The sequence below is a fragment of the Chiloscyllium plagiosum genome, chromosome 5, assembly GCF_004010195.1.
Source record: "Chiloscyllium plagiosum isolate BGI_BamShark_2017 chromosome 5, ASM401019v2, whole genome shotgun sequence".
Classification (NCBI taxonomy): domain Eukaryota; kingdom Metazoa; phylum Chordata; class Chondrichthyes; order Orectolobiformes; family Hemiscylliidae; genus Chiloscyllium; species Chiloscyllium plagiosum.
The window spans coordinates 11,017,018-11,039,249 of record NC_057714.1 but is presented as its reverse complement, the minus strand read 5'-3'; the positions used below and the strand labels follow the sequence as shown (position 1 = coordinate 11,039,249).

The 22,232-nt window shown below is 36.7% G+C and overlaps 1 protein-coding gene across 7 annotated transcripts in view; it reads left to right on the top strand.

Moving 5' to 3' along the window:
• Positions 1–22,232, top strand: part of LOC122549716 (apoptosis regulator Bcl-2-like) — a 166,797-nt gene that overhangs the window by 22,253 nt on the left and 122,312 nt on the right. Inside the window, exon 2 of one of the 7 annotated variants that reach the window (XM_043689608.1) lies at positions 6,326–6,375. The exons of 5 other annotated variants lie outside the window; for them this stretch is intronic. In XM_043689608.1, coding sequence (XP_043545543.1) covers positions 6,326–6,334 — 9 coding nt within the window. In that variant the 3' untranslated portion in view covers positions 6,335–6,375. Of the gene's footprint in view, positions 1–5,188; positions 6,258–6,325; positions 6,376–22,232 lie in introns of those variants that run through there. One more of the 7 variants, XM_043689604.1, reaches the window with a different exon arrangement.

Genomic DNA, 22,232 nt, shown 5'->3' with positions numbered 1-22,232 from the left:
TCAGCAGAACAGTCTTAATTGCTAACATGAGGTTAGGAAGCAATGAGGAACAGTGGAATTTGGCACGCCCTTTGTAGCCAATAATAACTGTTGTTCAGAACAGTAGCCATCATTGGATGATCAGCCTGTCAATTGGGTTGATTAGTACATGTGACTGTTTGTTTGCTTTGGGCACACTATCAAAACTTTTAAAGTACTTGGCCAATGAACCTGAGCCCCAGTGATCAGCATATGCTACACCTACCTGCTCCCTACTGATTTGGATACTTCAGGACTTTCTGATGAATGTGCAGGAAAACAGAAAAAAATGGTGGCTGATGCATGATGGCTTAATTCTTCAGTGAGAATGTGGTCATAGAGAAGGTTGAGAGGGGAGGTAATGAGGAAATGGGAGAATGCGAGAATAGATATGCAGTTATTGTAAATAGAAACATAAAAATCATTAAACTGCACGCGAGTAGTAAGCAGGCTGTAAGGGATTGAGTGGGGCCCATGAGGAACAAAGAAGATGGATAGGTGTTTAGTGGGGAATGGGGTGAAAGCAAACATATAGCATTGAGAAAGAGGATCATCCGTGATCATATTGAAGGGCTTAAATAGTCTATTTCACCTCCTAATTTCTATGTTTCTCTATTCAAAATTGTAGAGCAAGGATAGAATACCCAGAATCCTTTACATCAGCTTTTTTACTAAAGAGGCAAAATATTGGTAGAATCAAGGAATATGGTGAAAATTGAGATGGAGGTGGTACTGGAAAGGTTGGCTGTGCTTCTAGTCTGGATAGCTCGCATCCCAGCTTGCTGCAGGAAGTGGAGTAGAGATTGTGGAAGGGCTTGCTATGATCTTCCAATCTTCCTTCGATATGGAAGAGGTGCCAGAGAATTGGGAATAGTGGATATGATACCCTCGATCGAGCAAGGGATAAGCTCAGTGCTGACAAACACAAGGCAGTCTAACACAAATAGTGAGTAAGGATTTAGGAACAATAATAGAACGTAGAGCGGGCTGGTGGGGAAGATAAAGTCATCAGGCACTTGGAAAGATCTTCGTTAACATAGGAAATCCAGTACACATTTTTCAAAGGCAGATTATGTGTGACTCAGCTAGCTTAATTTTTTTATTTAAGTAACAAGAGAAGGTTAATGTAGGGATTATGATGGATATATTAATGGATTTTAAGAATGAATTTGACAAAGTACCACATGAAAGGCTGGTAAACAAAATTGAGTTCATGAAAAAGGAGAATCCGTGTCTGATTGGATTAAAAAATGTCTTCAGGACAAAAAACTGGGCTGTGGTAAATGGTTATTTTTCTGACTGGCGGATGACAGACATTAGCATTCCCCAGGCGTCAGTGCAGGTACCACTTTCTTTCTGTTATAATAAGCTTGAGCCTTTGAATACAGAGTGGACTTTCAAAATTTGCAGATGATACCAAACTTGGAATGGCAAATAGTCAGGATGATATGAATCACCAGCAAAAATGGCACAGATATGGTTGCAGAATGGCCAGATAAGTGACAGATATAATTTAGTACAGAGAAGTGTGAGGTGCAAAATTTTGTTCAAAAGAATTAGGAAAACAAAAAGATTTAAGAAGTAAAAAGTGTGCAGGAATAAAATGATCTGATGGTATAGTTATGTTGATTGTTGAAGGTGGCCGGACATATTGAGAGAGTAGTTAAAGCATATGGAATCTTTGGAGTTTATTAATTAGAGGCATTGAGTACAAAAGAAGGGACGTTATACTGAAGCACTATTTAGGCTGCAGTTCTGGTCCTGGAAGGATGTGAATGAGGGTTTTTGACAGGATGCAGAAACCATTTATCAAAATTATTGCAGGGGGATGGGGAAGTTTATTTTTGAGTTTAGGTTAAAAGCTGGGCCTATTTTCTTCAGAACAAGTGTCTAAGATTATGCAAAATTTGGATTAGGTTGACCAGAAAAAAAATCGTTGAGTAGATAGAGATTCAAAGTTTTAGACAAGAAATGCAGTGGGATTCTGAGGAAAACCTTTTGTTGCAGTGGTTGATGTGAATGATTTGGAAGTTGTTGCTCATGAGGATGGTGAAATTGTCGTTTGCTGGTAAACTTGAAAATGTAGTTGAGTAGCTTATCTTTGTAATTATTAAAAACATTATGGCTAGTGATAGTCTCTGACTGTGATCAGTCACAAATAAAGCTAAATGACAAGCTACTATGTTTGCAACAGTCCCTTTACTTATCTCGTAATTCAGGTTTTGAAGATCAAGTCTTCCCACTTATTTTTGTGCTTGATCTTTGGTTTAGTTCATTGGTACATATTAAAGTGGTGATGCCTGATCTTTGGTTTAGTTCATTGGTACATATTAAAGTGGTGATGCCTGATCTTTGATTTCAGATATCATTTTTCTGAGCGCAACAGCTCTTTCATATACATACATTTGGACTAGCTTTAGAATCTTCTTGGAAATTAGCTTGAAAATGATCATGAATTATACACAGTAAACATATGGTTCTTTTAAAAACTGTAGCATGAAATATATGTAAGTTCATGACACTGCTTCAAAACAACTAATATGTTTTGTTTTTATTTCACTGTGCCTTTAATCAGTCCCTGGGTTGAAAGCCAATATTCAGCTGCTTTGAATGGATGCTTGACACCACTAAATATAATCTACTTTGTCGGAGCTGAGTTGAATCTGGATATTTTGACATGAATATCAGATACCAAGGCACAAATTTATGTTCAGCATTGTTGCATTTAGTTTGCTGGCATGACCAAACCTTTTAAGCATTCTGAGCCATCATTCTTGATCACTGAAACTCTGTATAAATAAATGTTGTGCATCTTAATCTTGCATGATCTCAACTAAAACCTTCTTAACAAGTGTTTAGTTGTTGGCTGATGTAAGCAAGTAGTGTTTTGTTAATTTCTTTCGTTACAAGTACTCCAAGACCAATGAATGCCTGTTGAAACAGACCATAGCAAAGATCTAATAGATTATTTTAAAAAGAAAATCAGTCTTGCTCCTATATTCTTCATTGGGACAGTGGCTATATATAGTCAGATCAGAGCGATAGCTTACTTGTCTGATAATATGTATTGGATGTTTGTTCTTATCTGTGTAATATTCTGCAATGATTATTTATTGCCAGCCTTGAGATACTAATTTAATTCAGAAAAATGAATCAAATAAATAATGTTGTTAATTTATGGGGTCCATTTTGTTTTGGGCTTTTATATGAACGAATGATTGACCCCCAAGTACACCACATATCTCGTCATTCATTCTCTGCTCTCCTTCTACGTAGACTTGTTTAAACTCGATTCATGTTTTAAAATAAAGGATGCATTCATTAAAGTATCTTCTTCACTTCCACGTGGTTAAGGAGGTGGGCAAGGAAGTAATTCCCAAGCCTTTGCCTCTGTCAAATCAGCCACTAGGCGGTGTGTTTTTTTGAATATAATGTCTGTCAGTTCAATTGTTCCTTGAGATACTTGTAGCTGCATAATAACGTGTGATATTTGAAGTTTAAAGTGTTGGTAGCAATGTACTAAAGCATGGCTTGTGTTTTTGGAAATTTAATTCAGGGTGATGTTCAGCATCACTGATTCAATGTTTTGATTTAGTTTTAAACGCAAGTCCTCAAGAGTAACTGTCTTAATAGATGGTCGTATTTTGGCAATATTATTGAGAAGAATAATTTTTTGTCAACAGTGTAAGATGCATTTGGCAACCATGTATTCCTTTTTAACAGCTTATCTTAAAGTTCTGTGCTAAAAAATAGTTGTAGGTTAACTGTTGAAATTCTCAAGGAGTAAGGAGATAAACTTTAGACTATGTAAAATACCGCCTAAAAATAACTTTCTCTTCAAACCCTCCCCTTACAGTACCCCTGTGAACCAGCTGCAGTCCACTTGGCTGGTTGTCTATAGCCTTGGGGGTACTCCCAGATGACTAATATATCTAGGGAAAAGAATTTCAACCAAATCAGTTACCTGGAATAGAAAACCAGGGCTGACATGAAATCGACTTTTGGCAAGTTAGATACACAATGATGTTTTTGTTCGAGTAGAAAGTGGTAATGTGAATTTGTGAATTTGTGGAAGTGGTTGCATGAATAACATATTTACTGGCACAAAACTTTGAGGCACAGCTGTTATGGATCAGTTTGTAAAAAACTTCTAATGGGCTTGGGAAGATTTTATAATAATTTTAGTCGTTTTAATAATTCCTTTTATTTGTAAATCACTACTCAAAACCGTGGTTATTTTACTTTAATAACATTTCCTGAAATGAAAGTTGAGTTTTGAAAGCTTTGAATGGATTAACACAACTCTGACTTTTTGATTGATGTTGATTTGTGAAATGTAAAATTAAGATTAAAGTTTGCCCTTGCAGGTGTGCAGATACACTTTGGATTGTTGTACTGATTAGCCATCTGCTGAGATGCTAATTGACTACTATTTGAGCATTTCATAACATGATTATATTTTGTAAATTATGATTTGGTCAATTGTTTCAATTATGATCCCCCTAGCAAATTAAAATTTATCTCTAAATTGAAGATCTTGAAATATTGTTTCAAGATAACATTTTACCATCATCTTCAACCTTGGAGTACCATAAAACTGCACAATGGGATCTTCTTAGATGTACATTCCTTTCATGTTAATATGTAATACTTTTATTTTTGCAGTTTGTTAGAAATGAATAAGAACACATTTGCTGAAATATTATAAACGTCGCCTTTTCTTTATTCAAAATATTCTTTTCACATCATACTATTGATTTCCAATATTTGAATGAATTAATTATACTGAGGTAGCTTTCCTTTTGAAAAGTGATGTTCATGTAGAATACTGTAAAGTTTGTGCTTTTGGCCTTGTACTTAAGACTTCTCATTCCGACTTTCTAATTATCCCCAACAACATAATGAAAAGTATATTGTGACATTTTGTAATCTCATGAAATATTTATCAAAACATGAAATGATATCAACATCTTTAATGTCAATGACCTGATTAGTAAAATATTTTGCGAATCAGTAAATTTCAGTAATAAAAGTTGTGGTATAATTTAAGTCTGAAGAACCGAAATGTAAAATGATGGTTGGTATTTGATTTATGTGATATTTGCACAAACAATCAGGTTCAAAACCCTAATGGCCTAAAAATGTTAACTCTGTTACTCCCCCTCCACAGATGCTGCCAGACCAGTTTTTCCAACACTTTCTGTCTTTGAACATGGTGAAAATCTGAAACAATGTTTTGTTTGATGTAAATCAGAGCTATTCAAACTGCTTACTCTCCTTGATCTATATTTTTCAAATATTAAGGTTTCTTCAGGTCTTGACATCTCTTATCTTAATAGTTTCCTTTGCAATTAAAGGTTTATGTTATAATTAATTTAAAGGTCGATGGAATGTCTCTAAAACAAATATTAAAATGACTGATTTAAAGATTGTTTGTTTGAAAGGAGTTTGAATAGTTTGCATCAATTGTAAATGGATCATTTGTAATTTTCATAATGAGATGCACTGTAACATGTGACTTGTGGAAGTGATCTCTGACTTGTGAAGGAAGTTAAAATATGAACATTTTGTGGCCTGAGACACACAAACTGTAGCAGGGATGGAACAGGGAATGGATGTTTAGTGTGTGTGTGTGTGTGTGTAATGTAAAAGAGATGACAAACACTGTAAGCATGGTTCAGCTGGGATTATGAATTTGGCAATTTGACTCCTTTTTGCTTTTGTTTTTTTGAACCCAACCAGACTATTAAACAAAGTTTTTTTTAATGAGAAGAGCTAGCTGAAGGAGTCTCTGGAATCTGTGCCATCAAAAGTGTATGAATTTAACTAGGTAGATTTTGCACAAGTGTGACGTCTGGTGATGCCTGTCCCTGGGAAGTTTAAAAAGAGTTCAGTTAATGCTGCAGTCCTTTTAAGTGAGAAAAAAGTGAATTTTGAGATGTACTAGAGGCAGATTTTGAAAGACTGGGAGATTTTGTGTCACAGCATTGAGTGATGTAAGCACTTTTTTCTCATAAGATAATCTTTGTCTAGATATCTGATGATCTATGTGTAATTTCTTATTGTACTAACTGTTGTATAAGCTAATGATTCTGAAGAGAATAATGTTAATGTCACATAGGCTGCGCCCATCTTCCTGATATCGCATACATGGAAATAAGGAATTCTGCTGTAACTTTTAGAATGTGCAGATTTAACTGTCCTAGCTCCCTAATGTCCTTGTAGTTATGCCTGGCCAAATCTGGTTGTATTTATTATTGTTATTGCAATAAATCATTTTTATCAAAGAACAATGTCTGTTTTGTAGGTACTCTAGGGTGATGATCCCTCTCTAATTAATCACTACATAGACCTGCAACACATCTTGAGTACTGGAAGACTCAAGGCAGTGAAGTACCTCAAGCAACTCTTGCCCAGCAGCGTAACGTGCTAGCACCTGTCATCTGGGAAAATACTATACTGACTCTAATTTGCTAGTTAGTTAAAGTATAATTTATGTTGATTCTGATTTGTATTAAAGTAAAACTTAGAAAAAGTATAACCTTGTGAGAATCTGTATTGGGTATAAGCAGGCAGGGAAAGGGTTAAGTTCTGAGTTTTGTAAAACAAGAGGTTCAGCTGAGCATGACTCAGATCAGATAAGAACTTCCAGTTAACAACGGGGTGCTGGAGGCAAGGCTAATTGGTTAACAAGGTGGAAAAGCATTTATTATGTAGGGCCATTTAACAATATTGGAAGCATTCAGTATGCAAGGTCAGCTAACAAGGGGAAATGTATCCATTGTACGAATCCAATTAACAAGGTTAAGAACATTTATTGTATAACAGTAAAGGGCTTGATCTTTGTTATTGATATTCATTGATTGTAATGGTCACCTAATTAATATGTATGTTGCCTTATCTGGATGCTCTTCTCTGTAAAATGACTAAATAGTTCATTGAGAAACTGGTACTCCAGAGAAGACCATGAACTCTGTGTGCACATGGGCAATCGTTCTCTCTCCCTCCAGGGTCCGGAATAAAGATGGAGGTAAAACTATACTGTGTCTCTGAGTGTTTTGCTTCAACTGAGGTGGGGAGTGGGCGATCCTGCCAATTACGCCAATATTGTTGTCAAAATTAATTGGGTGACCATTACAATCGAGCATCATAGCAGAGACCAAGCCCTTTACTGTTATATAACCTTGTTAACTGGATTCATACAATGGATACATTTCCCCTTGTTAGGTGACCTTGCATACTGAATGCTTCCAATATTGTTAAATGGCTCAGCTGAACCTCTTGTTTCATGAAACTCCGAACTTAACTCTTTCCCTGCCTGCTTATACGCTATACACATTTTCATTTGTTGGTAAACGTTTCATTTTGAGATGGTTTGATAATTGGTTATTTTGGTTTACAACACGATCGTAACTCTCTTAATGTGCAGACAGAATCTTTTCTCATCATACTTGTTCATGCAGGAACATTTGGGTCCCCTCTGCGCACTGCCCCCTCATCCTTTCAACAGTACATTAAAACACAACCATGAATTACATTAGCAAGTGACATATTGGCCAAACCGGCCTGTGAATGTCTGGAACCAGTATTCATCATCGAGTCAGGAGTGATTGAAGTAGAGAGGAGTTCATTCCACCATTCAATTTTCTTTTGGAAATCAGTCATCATCTCTATTTCCGTCAACCTGCAAGTTCCAAATTGTTGTTGCTCGCATTGTTAACTTCAGCATTTCTTCCCTAAAATCTTAAATCTGTGTTTCCTTATTTCTTGTACCAGCACTTAATAGTTAAAGAAAAATATTTTTTCCACTGCCTTTACTGAATATGTTATAATCTTTTGCACTTCTATCCAATCTCCCTTTTAATCTCTCCTACTGCAAGGAGAAGTTTTTTCCAAGCTAACTTTGTTGCTGAAATACCTGCTTTCTTGAACGTACAGATAAATCTCTTCTGTACTCTCCAAAGGAGTCTCACATCCTTCCCAAAATGCAACCACATTCGGCACAATACTCGAGGTGTGGCCTAACCAAAGTTTCATACAAGATAAAATAACTTCCATACTTTTTTGCCGACATTTATGAAACTTAACATATACATTGCTAACTGTTCTCTCGATAGCTCTTTCAAAGATCAATGCATATGCAATTTGAGATCCCTCTGTCCTTACCCACATTTCAGAACTATGCAATTACTTCCAATATATCTGCCAGTTTTACAAACAGTATTTTAAGTAGTAGAATTTAGTGCTTCCACAATTGTAAGCACAGGGTGCTGGTTGGGAGCCCCATACATGATTGGGACTACGCAATAATCCACTCCTGGATAATGAATAATTTGGACAAAACCAATGTCCAAGCATATTTCTGCAAAATATTTCTAAACATTTCTCCCCTTGCTCTCATCATAATTACGTAACGCTTGAAACACAAAAAGCAGTGGGTTTGACTCATTGTGTCTTGGTTGGGTTTTCAACAGACCTACTCAATTTCGTCCCACATGCCAGAATTTTCCTGTTACCCTGCACATTATTCCTCAAATACATATCTCATTGCCTTTTCATAATTCTAATGGAATTTGATTCTGTCACTCTTTTAAATGATATACTCTGGACCATAAGGTACCATGTGCAAGCATTTCTCCTGTTTCCCCTGTTTTTTCTTTGTCATGTTATTTACTTAAACTTGCACTCAGTCTACAGCACAGAAATGGACCATTTGGCCCAACTAGTCCATGCTGTCATTCATGCTTGCCTTGAACCTTCATTCCGCCTCTTCGCACTTCACCTTACCCAATCAATCTAGCCTTTCAATTCATTTCTCCCTCCTAATACTTATCTAGCTTCTCTGAAATGGATGTGTGTATTCACTTCAGTTACCCCTTGTGGTAGTGATTTGAATAAAAGCATTTCTCTTGAATTCTCTATTAGATTTATTGGTGATTGACTTGTACTTGAATATTGTACATTCGGGGATACTCTCACAATGGAAATATCTTCTGTGTCTACTCTATTGAACCCTTTCCATAATCTTAAGGACAGCTATCAAGTCAACCTCAACACTTATACAGAGAATACTCAGCCAGGTCAGGATGAATATAACACCTCCATTCTGATATCATTCCTGGAAATGCTTGAAGCCCCCATTAAATCTGTGGTAGCTGGTTATTGACTCACTTGGCAGGGAAAACAGTTTCTTCCTCCTTACTCTGTCAAAAGCCCTCCATTTTAAACAGTTCTGTCAAATCTCACCAATTGCCTCTGCTGTAAGGCAAGTAAACTCAGCTTCCTCAATCACTTCACATAACTGAACCCTCTTACCCTTGTATCATCCAGGTATACCTTCTGAAAAGCCTTGACATTTTCCTAAAGAGAGCTGTGCAGAATTGTGTGCAATACTGCAGCTGAGGTCCAACCAATGATTTGTAAGGCTGTATCACGACTTTGTTATGTATTTAGTCTGGGAAATTTGTCTTTGTATATAGAGGTACATAGTTTGTGCATGTAGGTTTGCTCACTAAGCTGAAAGGTTCGTTTTCGGACGTTTCATCACCAAACTAAGTAACATCACCAGTGAGCCTCCAGATGAAGCAGTGGTGGCATGGCCTGCTTTCTATTTAGTGTTTAGGTTTCCTTTGGTTGGTGATGTCATTTCCTCTGCAAAAAACCCAAACAAGCAGACAAAACACACCCAGAGACCCTAGTCACTCTCCCCTACATCAAAGACATCTCTGAAATGACTGCCAGACTACTCAGACCTCTTGGCATCATAGTAGCCCACAAACCCACTAAAGCAGCAGCTAATGAACATATAAAAGACCCTATACAGCCAACAAGCAAAATGAACATCATTTACAAAATAACTTGCAAGAACTGTAACAAACACAACATTGGACAAACAGGTAGAAAACATGAATATTAACTAGTCACAAAAAGACATGACCCACTATCACTAGTATTCTTCCATACAGATCAGGAAGGAGACCATATTGACTAGGACAACACACCCATCCTAGAACAAGCCAAACAGACACACTTGAGAATTCCTAGAAGCATGGCATTCCATCGGAACTGTATCAACAAACACATTGACTTGGATCCCATTTACCACGCCTAAGAAAAAGAACAGGAAATGACATCACCAACCCAAGGAAACCTAAACGCATAAATAAAAAGCGGGCCATGCCACCAGTGCTTCACCCGGAGGCTCACTGATGATGTTTCCAAGTATGGTGACAAAATACCTGAAAACTAACCTCCTAGCTCATTGAGCAAACCTACAGCCAGAATCTCAACCTGAGCTCCAAATCTTCTCAAAACCCGCTCCCATAGAGTTTATTATTTGAATACATACACCTGGGTCCATCTGCTGTTGCACTGCTTCTTCTCAAAATACTACCATTTAGATAATGGGGTTTCTATGTTGATTTTTCTAAAGTGTGTCACTTGATATCTATCTACAATAAATTTCATTTTCCAGGCATCTGCTTACTTCATAGGTCCACTAATATCCTGTGCATTACTTACTGTGTTGTCAAGCTTTATATCATACACAAATTTTGAATTGTACTCCTTAAGTCTAGGTCATTTTATATATAACCAGAAAAGCTAATTTTCTAACATTGACCTTTGGCAGACCCTGCTAGATACTTTGATCCAGTCAGGAAAACTACTAGTTTCTGTTTTCTATCTCTTTGCAAATTATGAACTTCAGTTACCTGTGTACCCGAGTTATCAAAGTCCCTTTATTACCATGGACTTCAACATTCCAAAAGTCTCTTATATGTTACCTTATCAATTGTCTTGGTAAACCCTTATATACATCATCTACTGTTGCAAAAGCAAAGCACTGTGATTGTTGAAGATCTGAAATTTTTAAAAAATGCTGGAGAAACACAGCAGGTTTGGCAGCATATGTAGAGAGAGAAACAGTTAATGTTTTGAGTCCAGTAGGGCTCCTCTTTGGAACTGATCATTCTTATTGGTTATCCCTTGATTTGAAGTTGATGTTCAGGCTCTGCTGCGGGTCTCCTTGTGATTTGAATGGGCTCGTTTTCGGTTTTTTGGCATCTGGGCAGGCCATCCGATGAAGTAGTTGGCTTAAAGTCCTGGATCTGTCTCTTTCTTGCCTTCTCTGCTGCTGTTCTGTCTCATCATGAAGATGTTTGGACAGAAACATGATGTACAAATTGTTGTCATTTTGACATTGGTACAAGCTCTTCCCAGTCATTCATATCAAGACTATAACCCTTCAAAGGATGGTATCAGAATCTTTGTAGCTTTTCATTGTCCTCCCCTGGAATGTAGATCTTGACAGAATGAGATAACAGGACCTGGCAGGGGAAATGCTTTTAATCGTAATATTCATTCCATCATAGCTGTTTTTACAGGAGCTATGCCTGAGTACGTCTGGAGCTTATTTCAAGAGCGTCTACTGTACTGGCTTATTCAAAGAAATCTTAGTAACAATTTGGAATTGATGACTCTTTGTCAAAAGAAACTAGTTTTTCTTAAATGCATTATCAGAACCATTCATAATGGAAAAATATGTCAGATTGTCATGTAGCCCACACTTAACCTGATGCCAAGGTCAATTTCCACTGTGATTGGAAAGCAGCAAATCCTAAGATAATTTAACACTGGAGGATTAATTAATTCCACCCATAGTCTATTGGCATACAATTAGGATAATGATTTGAACCATAGAAATATTCTATTGTACAGAAATAACCTGTTACATAGTGTGTTGCATTCACCAGTAAAGAAACAGATTGTCACATAAGTCAACCAAAAAGACCAGTTGAATCCAGAAGTACTGGTTGAAAAAGTAATGGTGAAGTTGAGATTCTGAACCAGTCAAAGGTATGAAACACTCCTCTCTGACTTTTCAGATTCTTGCCAAAACTTTACCACAAGACAACCATCAAACTTTGATTACCTTCATCTGTCCTTTCAGTTGAAAGCACTCGCGTTGTAAAAAACGTCTTGTGGTTTCTGCTTGAGGGCAGGATGTTTGGTCTCCAAGTGGCATTTAGTTTGTTTGGTTTCATGTTATCCTGAGAAAGAAATTCAGTACAAACAACAGATTATTGTTTGATAACAATTTTCACATAAGTTAGTAAAAGTGCATCCCAAGTCTAAGTAAGAAGGAAAAACTTCTTATCTTTCTTTTGCTCAGCTTTACTTTTCCTTCCTTTTTATTTAGTTGTCCCTTCTCAATTTTATACGTCAAAGAAAGACTCCATTTCTTCACAAAATTGACCCCAGACCTTAATTTTAACAATGCTATGGGGTTAGTGTCAGAGAAGATCACAGTCTTCGTCAAAATAATACAATATATTGTTCTACCAAGGTGGAAAAATGCCTCTTTTAATACTCCAATACTGTACCTAGTTATAAGGTAACCATCGCAAGATAGATTACACTTTGATAATTGCTTACACATTTCAGGTTCCAGGTCAGTTATGATTTTTTTAATGCCTCACTTTCTTAAATTATTGTTTGCCAGGCCTCATTATTATATAAATCAAATGCAACATTTTTCCAACAACACAATTTTATAGTCGCTTGGCATCAATTTCTATAATGGGTTAAGAAAGCATACATGCACGGCTGAAGTAAATTTATGTTGAAATGAAAAAGGACTGCAAGTTGTTCTTGGGACTCATTATAATTTTACAGCTTCTGTGAAGCTTACCTAGAGATTGCTTTTTCTAAACAAATGGACAATATTGTGGTCAGTGTCTGGTATGTTGTTATAGTGCAAGGAGTTCACTGTTGCTTCTTAACTTGAAGGGTCACAACATAAAACAAAAATAATTTTACCAGTTGGTAAATTAAGTGATGTCATCTTATGTCAGGTTTTAAATAAAAAGATCAATCAATTAGGTATCTTTTAATAAAGACAATCACTTCTCTAAACAAGTTAAGAAGGAAGCTGCAATAATTGGTTAACATATGCTATTGATAATGTGGAATTATTAATGCCTGTCCCTCTAAATAGCCAACATTTGTCTCATTCATGAACATATGCACACACACACACACACACACTTAAAAAACAAACAAAATTAAAATGCTCTCTGTTGAGGTTCACATAAAAAGTAGAGAAATATATACACTTTCTGACCGTTAGGGTTAAGCTTTAAGGTCAAAAAGAAAAGGTGTTGATGTTTCAAAGTCTTTTGTGCTGATATCTTGGTGTATGTGGTCAATTCAGTAATTGCACGGGGTTGTTGCTGCAGTCTTAGCACACACAGCTTGCTCAGGAAGTGCAGTGTTGAGAAGTTTCTTCAAATGCCATCCTAGAAGAATGAATATGTTTTGTCCTGTGCTCCACAAGAGGATTTTTTTTTCTCAGAAATGAGAGAGATCAGCTGGACAGTCCATCCTCTCAAGTTTCTTGTCCCTCAACTAATCCTAGATGTCGCAGTCACATTTCAAACAATCCCAGCTGAAGCAGTTACCACCAATCTTGTGATTTCTAATAAGTTATTTTTATTTTAAATAAAAGTCTCCAATGATCTCTTTTAAAGAAATCACTCCACATATTTCTGTATAACTTTTGACTTATTTTTTAAGATCTTTCAAAACTTAAGTCCTCCACCAATATTAAATGTGAAGCAAATTTGCAACATTTGCTATATATTTTATGGGCTTAACAAAACTGAAGAAGAATGTAAGTCAGTTATCTTGATTATAATTGAAATTTTGTAAGTTCTAGCTTGGGTAAGTGAATAGATTAAATAGAGTAGACTCATTCAATAATACAGCACAAAAAGGAGTAATTCAGCCCAATGCATTAATGTAACTCCCTCTTTCTAAGAGCAATTTATTAGCCCTCCTACCCAGCCCTGAAGTGTTTTCTTCAAATGTGTTTCCAATTTTCTGATCAACTGCTCTGCCCTCATGACCCTTCAAAGATTTTGGCTACAATCCAGACTGTAAAAGTAAATAAATGCAAATATTGCCCTGAGTTTCCACAAGATGGGCTTTATTCCACGGTGCATTCGTTGTCTATCACGTGGCTGACTTCTGTTTTTCATAAATATAAATTTCTTCATTATTCTTGTGTATGAGTTGTACACAGATGTTTATGCATCATGCTTCAATTGTTACCATGTCTGTAACCTTTTAAATTCATGTGGCTGTTAAAATAGCTATTTAAAATAAACTCATTAATAACTTTAATCATGGGTTAGTATCATGTGTTCTTATACCCTGGTATTTGTTCCAAGTATGAGCCAAACTTGTCATTTCCAGTGGAACCTCCTAATTGGCAGACATCTTAGAAATTAGAGAATTAATCATATATTGCATATAAATGAAATGCTGCTTTCTTATAGCACATAACTTCTGATTTGGATTGATTGGTAAACTGTTAACGCATCTTTTTTCAGTAAGTATTTTTGACTTAGCTGCTCGTATCATTGTAAGATTATTGCCATTTTCATGTCTTTGAACTGCATATGCATTTCACTTGTTTTGTGGAACTGCTTTCTATGTATATTGTTATATTTTAGGTAAATAAACTGAGGGCAATGTGATTACCTTCCATTCTCCATGAATGGAGGTGACACTGGCTGCTCCTGAACTACTCACTTTGATTATATTTGCTGCACATTAGATTTACTTGTGAGGAAATTTCAAAAAGATCAATGTACCCAGTAATTTCATAGGACAGCATGGTCAGGGCACTACCCAATCTTTCCCAATAGAATTTACCAGGAGGCTTCCCACGAACCTAATGTTGTCATGTCAGTTTAATTGCAATGAGAGAGAGATGAAATGATTGGAACAGGATCAAATACTGATCAAACTGACCTTAATTGAGCATGATACCAACTCAGATAATGTCATTGTGGTGTTGCTGTATCTTATTGAAGGATTGGGAGTGATTTCATGTTTGCATTGCAAACATGGATATGTATCTCGTCTGAGTTAGCGGAACGATGTTGCTTAAGCAGCAAGTGGGTGTAATTCAAACCAGGGAATTTTTAAACTTGTTTGTTCCTGCAGAGTAGATCAAGAATGGAAAAGCACACATAAGCCATGCGTGTTACAAATCACCAGAGTAGGTACTTTTACAGCTGACTTTTGCTATGAACATTCACACCCTGTGGAGTAGGCATTTCTTACATTTTCATTCTTTGATAATACATAATGATGTGTAATCCTCCTACCATGGTGAAAGCTAAATTGTCTTTTGAAAAGGTCATGGGTGTAAATCTTCCTGAGCACCATCCTGTAGCATGGACTGTTTATTTTTGGGTGGCCTTGTCTCTAATTTTATTTGTGAGATAGCACAGATATTTTCATTGCTTGTTTAAGTGTTATTTAGTGTCATGAAAGTGCAATTGTGTACACAGTCCAATATTATACTTCGGTTGTGAGAAGTCTAACAACTTGATGTTTGGCCTGTACAGGATTTTGAGCTTTATAGCATTATAGAGGGTTACTGCAAGAATGCATAGTTACTGTGTCAAAACCATATATTTATCATTCTCAGGATATGGGTGCTACTGCTAGGCCACTTGTGAAAGAAGTTAAGAGACAAGCATGTGGCCTTTAAGGATGAAATAGGTCTAAAATTCAAGTTTTATGTGGTTGTTTCAAAAACAAAGTAGATGGGGAGAAAATAATTTCTGAAACAGACATTTTTGTTCTGGTATGACAAAAATATATAAATTATACAGCCACACAATTCTTATACAAAACAATCTTGTTTGGACAATAAACATGATCAGAAAGCTTTGATTTCCTCTCAGCCTTAGTTCAAGAAATGCAGTTCACAGACTCCCAGGCTCCTGTGTCTTACATTGGTGAACTGCAGCATGACTCAAGTCAGAAGCACCTCTATGGTTCCCCCACACCCCATCTCACCTCCCACAGTTACGTGATCCATTTAGCTGCTTTGATCATTAAATAAAAGTACAATCATAAAGCTTTTATAAGGTATTATTTGAATTTTAAAATTTTCTTTTTAAAAACAAGCTGAACTTTCAAAAACTAAAAGCATGAAAAACACCCAGTAAGCATATATGATTGAAATGTACTTATTACATTTATCACTTCTACTAATAAATGTAAAGGCTAAAGTTCAAATAATTTGTCTAGGGCAATTCTCTCATGATCAGAGGCCTCTTTTTAAAGAAATGCAAATAAATGTTAGGAGAGATAAAAGAAGCGGCAGCTTGAAGGGCAGCTAAAACAATTACGAAAGATTGTTCATTATTTAACTGTAATTAAGTAAGGACCTCACACTGTAGAGGGCCAGCCAAGCCCATAGCAATCAGAAGCATCTACCTCTTTCACCAGGACAGGTGATCCAGATGGGAATGTGACTACAAGCCCATGAATATTACAGAGCTTGAAATCCCACTCTTTTCAACATTGACAGCACTGGCTAGTAATAGGTTTAATAACTGGTTAAATGCTGCTGGACTGCAAAACCCCGAGAATTCTGAGGATCTTAACAATTGCGTAAGCAAATTTGCTGAGGCAGTACGGGTAAGCTTGGAAAAACAGACCTAGAAGGAACAAGAGTCCTGGAGTCATGTTTTTCAAGGTGTTCTAGCAGTGTTATGCACATTATGTGAAATAGTTTTCAATGGGGAGGGTGGGAGGGGCGTTGAATGAAAAGTCGGGCTCCGCACATAATGTGAACTTTCATGGCTTGAAGAATTCATTGCCAAGTTTGATCCAACTTTTCTTGCCAGTTCTTAAAACATTATTGAGGCAGTGGATCAGAGTAGCCTTCAAATTCATCCAAAACAATATTTGATTAACTCAACCACCTTGTGGCTGAAAAGGTATCTTGGATAGCTAAAGAAAAGCAGGGTACTTTAGCTTGTTCACCCTACAACAGATCTTTTATGTATTGATCAACCACATAATACACTGTAAACTATGTATTATCCAATGATAGTGTTCTCATTGAACGCTTTCTGACTTTCCTTGGCTCAAAAGCATATTGATTGCAAAGTTGATTTTGGAAAGTGCAGTGGAGAGTCGTATGATAATGTATTTAGCATGGCAGGAAATTATAATGAACACAGCAAAATTAACTACCTAAGATATGTTCCTTGTACTGAATATACATTGAATCTTGTTAGCTCTGCTGCAGTTGATTACTGCCTTGATGAAGTAATTGTTTTGTTGTTCAATAACTATACATTTTTTTTCACTGCCTTTACAAAATGTGGACAGTTTTCTATCTTCATTGGGTTCTGATTCCCACTATATCAAAATATCTCTCTAATACTGTGTGGAAAGCACATGCAAAGGCTACTTTAGCCTTAGCTGAGAGTTATGGTTCAATTATTGCTTCTCTTGCTCATCTTTGCACTCACTACAATGAATAAGGAGAGAATTCTGCTTTCTGCAGAGAAATTTGAGGAATTTGTACTTGAGTTCATGTTACAAATTTGGAATTGTTCATTAGGTCAGTTCCACAAAGCACTCCAGGCTCCATAGGATGTGGCAAAAACATTGATTAGATGTGCAACATTTTGCACGTAACACTCCTGCTTCTTGAAAGAACCTGAAAATGCAAAGGAAAAGAAAACTGATGTAGACTACAAATATGTGAATAAAAAGCAGAGAATGAGAAAAAATGCCCAATGGTGGGGAGCCTTATGCTGATGAACACTCTCACCAATAAAGAAGTTTCGGGTGAAATCTTTTATTCCTGTGATAGATGTGTTTGAAGCGAGATTGAAGAAAAGAAAAATCAAATAAGAAAATGTTGCAAATTATTCATGTTTTGGTTGATTTTGAGAATCAACTATATTAAATTGTAAAGCTTCTGATAAGATTATTCTGACAATGTTGATGTTCCCCTTTATTGGGAGAAATAAATCACTTCCAAGCTTACATCAATGAAAACTGTTCAAACATAGGACATTTATCCCACAAGGACCTGTTATCAAATTGTTAGCCAAATAAGATTCAACTGGTTTTCCCTAATATAGAAGCGATGTTACATCTGTTTTTGAGTAGCAGCTCTAATGATAACCAAGTGGGACATTTTTCATGAAAAATGAAGTGCTGACAATGTTGTAAGAAATTATCTGCAGTAAGCATTGAGTGATAAACTTTGCAGTTTATCATTCAAGAACATTATCAGTGAACTTGCAGTCTGAAATTTATGAAAGAATACATTTTAAATTTTATGCAGCCTTGTCTTCCTTCTTTCATTTAATAAGTTCTGATCTGTGAAACTATTCTTGTATTGTTATGCATTAAAATTTTTCAGTTATGTTAATCAAGCAATAATGAAGTATTTTATTTGAAAGTATTCCATAATGCAAATAGACTTATTACATGATATGTTTTAGTTAGGTTTTGTGGTATTCACCTTCACGTGCATATATGCAAAAATAAGGCATTGCTATTTCCAGATTTGTTGTTGCTGTTAGCATTACCAAAACAATGTTTAATTCTACCAGGGCTCTTAAACTTGACCTAATATGCCTCCGCATGTTATAATCCACCCTCCATTTCAGTCAGTAATGAACCAATTGGGTTTTTGCAGCATGCTTGCAACTGATAACAGATTTTTAAAATTAAATTCAAATTCTCAGTTGCTATATTGGGATTTAAATTTATGTTCTCTGGGTCATTGGTCCAATCTGAGTCAATGTTTTGTCTGCTTAAGTATGTCGTCCATTTTTGGCAAAACTTTCCCAGCTAAGGAGATTGAACTGGAATAATTTTCAGTATTAAAGCTTTGGAATGCATGAACTTCTATTGGAAACAGAGCTGTAGTCTCAATCATGGGGATATTTGTGGCATAAAAAGTGAGAATGTGATTTAATAAGCATGCATTCTTTTTAAGACCATGTATTTCATAAGTCAGTGAAAATGATATCTCTTGAAACTCTGAACAATTTTTTGCTCACTTTTGAGTTTGCAGATGTCAGTTGGGTCCGCAAGTTAAAAAATATTATCAAATTACTTGGAAAACATTCACAGATACTTTAAATTTAGAAAAACGTTTATTAACTGAAACTGTAACAATACTTGGTTGTGCATCAATTCCCAAAGTAGTTGAGAATGAAAAATGCTTGTTTTCACTTTATTTTTTAATCTTTGATTTCAGCCTCATTATTATGTAATAGGTGTGAATATGTAATTGTGCTAATCTTTGGCCTTTAAAGGGCTACCCATGTATGTCTTTTTAGATGACTTAGATTTCCCATTTAAGATTATTTTCTTGTCTACAAATTCCAAAAAAATATCTGTCTTGGTGTTATTAAAAATATGGGGACTCTTGTATGCATCAGATGAGTGAGCTGGTCTCTCAAATCATTAGCACTGTTTGGTGACTCAGTTTTTTTTTCTTTTAATCCCTCTTACAATGTACCCTCTAAGCTGTGCAGTTATTACACGGGCCATTTGCAAACATGCTAATTTATAAAAGCATGAATGTGCAGCAGTGCAAACAAAGATTAAAGGTACTGTGTAGACACTTAAATGAAATGGTTGTGTACTACAGAAATAAAGGGGTACTTTATTAGGCTTCTTTCTCTGCCATCTCTCTATCACACCCACATGCGCGCGCACACCCACACGCAACGTACCCTGGCCCAAGCATATTTCTGATTTGAAGGGCTGCTGGAACATTATCAGTACCAGTACATTTTAGTGAATAAATGAAATCTGAAAGTACAATCCCTCTGTTGGAAATGGTCTTGAACCATTTGTATTCATGAATTGGAAAACCAGGCCATAATTACACACAAATTCTCATATGAACTTTAAAGCATATGATAGAAATTTGGTTATATTGTCTGCTTTGGTATGTAACTTTATATTTTATCACAGCTATGCTTAAAGGACAATAAATAGTGTCATGGACAAATTTGGCAAATTCTTTCCAGATGCGTAGTTGTCCTGTTAACACCCATAGAATTGGGTGTGTGATTTATGTGAAAATTGTTCTATAAGACAATGAATTTGGTCTGAAACAATGATCCATAGTAATACTGTTTTTATAAAAAAATTGCCGTGGGTCGAATATTCAACTTAGTTCCAAGTTGTAGCACATTGCCAAGAATCCAAGGACATTCTGATCTGATTCTGAAGTTTGTTTTTAAAAAGCTATTTTGAATCCACTTCATCCAACAATACGTAAGTCTCTGTCATGGATTTGCTGCTTCATTGGATATCTTAAGCAGAAAAGGTAAAGCAAGTACCTTTCCTCCCCCCCCCCCCCCCCCCCCCCCCCCCACCCCAGCATGCCATTCCATTCAATGCTATTCCACCATTGCTCTGTCCAAAAGTAAGCTGTTGGTTCATTGATATATCCTGAGCTGCTTTACTTTGCAGCTCTGGTGGTGATGGGCTTGCATGGCACTCCATGATTTGAGGCAGGTCACAAAAACTACCTCAGTTGGGACAGAAATTGAGCTTGCACCATTAGTGCTATTCTGAGCCACATGCTAGCATCTCGTCAAACAAACATCATCCAAATAATTGCATCGACTGGGAAAGACATGCAACAAAACTGTAGTTTCACAGCTGCTCCCCTGGATGTGGTGTACTGAACTGAGGTCATCAATCACAGTTGTAACCTTATTCTTTGACAGGAAACATCCAAGAATATCTTGTCTGTTTGATTTTATATGATTGGTTGCAGTATGTGTAAAGAACTTGTGGAATGGCAAAATTTGGAGTGAAGGGTCACTAAATCCAAAATTCCTGATTTTTTTGGAGGCATTGCAAAAAAACACAAGGAATATATTGTTCATGAAGTTATCCCATAGTGAGTTGCTTTTCATTCAAAGGATGTGGGCATCACTGGCTAGGCCAGCATTCTTTGCCCTTCCCTAATTGCCAGAGGGCGGTTAAGAGTCAGTCACATTGCTGTGGGTCCGGAGTCACATGCAGGCTAGACCAGGTAAGGATGGCAGTTTCCTTCCCTAAAGGACATTAGTGAACCAGATGGGTTTTGTTCCCTGACATACGACAATGGTTTCATGATCATCATTAGACTTTTAATTCCAGATTTTTATTGAATTCAAATCCCATCATCTGCCGTGGCAGAATTTGAACCCAGGTCCCCAGAATTTTATTTTGTCCTTTGGATTAATAATCTAATGTTAATCCTACTAGGCCGTCGCCTCCTGAGTAAGGGAGGAAAAAACTGAACCAAATTATAATCTATTCCATTAGATTTCCATAAATGTGTTTGTATGTTACAGATTTAATGATGTTTCTTCCCCAACTATGTGTTTGCAGAAGTGAGTGTGAAACAGATAATGCTCATTCCAGTAATGTCAGCTGTCACAGTTTAATCATGCTCCAAATCCTTTCCATTTTCCTCTCGAAGCGTGGCAGAGGCTGGGAATTCTGCAGCGAGTTCCTAACTGTGTTACTCCCCAAATCCTGTCCACTATTCACATGTCATAAGTTCAGGATTGTGATTGAATATATGAGGAGAAAGTGAGGTCTGCAGATGCTGGAGATCAGAGCTGAAAATGTGTTGCTGGAAAAGCGCAGCAGGTCAGGCAGCATCCAGGGAACAGGAGAATCGACATTTCGGGCATAAGCCCTTCTTCAGGAATAAGCCTGAAGAAGGCTTTATGCCCGAAACGTCGATTCTCCTGTTCCCTAGATGCTGCCTGACCTGTGATGGAATATACTCCACTTTTGTGGATGTGTACAGCACCATCAATATTCAATGAACTAAATGCTGTCCAGGAACAAACTAATGACAGTTTGACCTACCATTCACCATCTTAAACAGTCACTCCCTGCAGCACTGGTGCGTAGTGGCAGCAGTGTCTACTATTTTGAAGATGCAGTGCAACAACTGACCAAGGTTTCTTCGACAGCACCTTCCAAACCCATAGCCAACAACACCTTGAAATAGAACAGTGCATGAGAACACCGCCACCTGCAATTACCCCTCCCAGCCACACATTACCCTGAATTGGAACTTTGTTACTATTGCTCATGGCTGGATCAAAGACCTATAACACCCTTCCTTATAGCACCTGTTTGCCTCTTTATCAAATTGACTGTAATAGTTCAAAAAAGTGGCTCACTGCCAACTTCTCAAAGGGGTTTTAAATGGCCAACAAATGCGGAATCGTCAACAATTGCCAAAACATCCTATGGCAAAAAAGTTTCTTCGTTATTTATTGGCAATGCTTGGCCTTGTGTAATAAAATTATAATTTAGCATGTGTTAGTTCATATTCAAATGTCTTATTG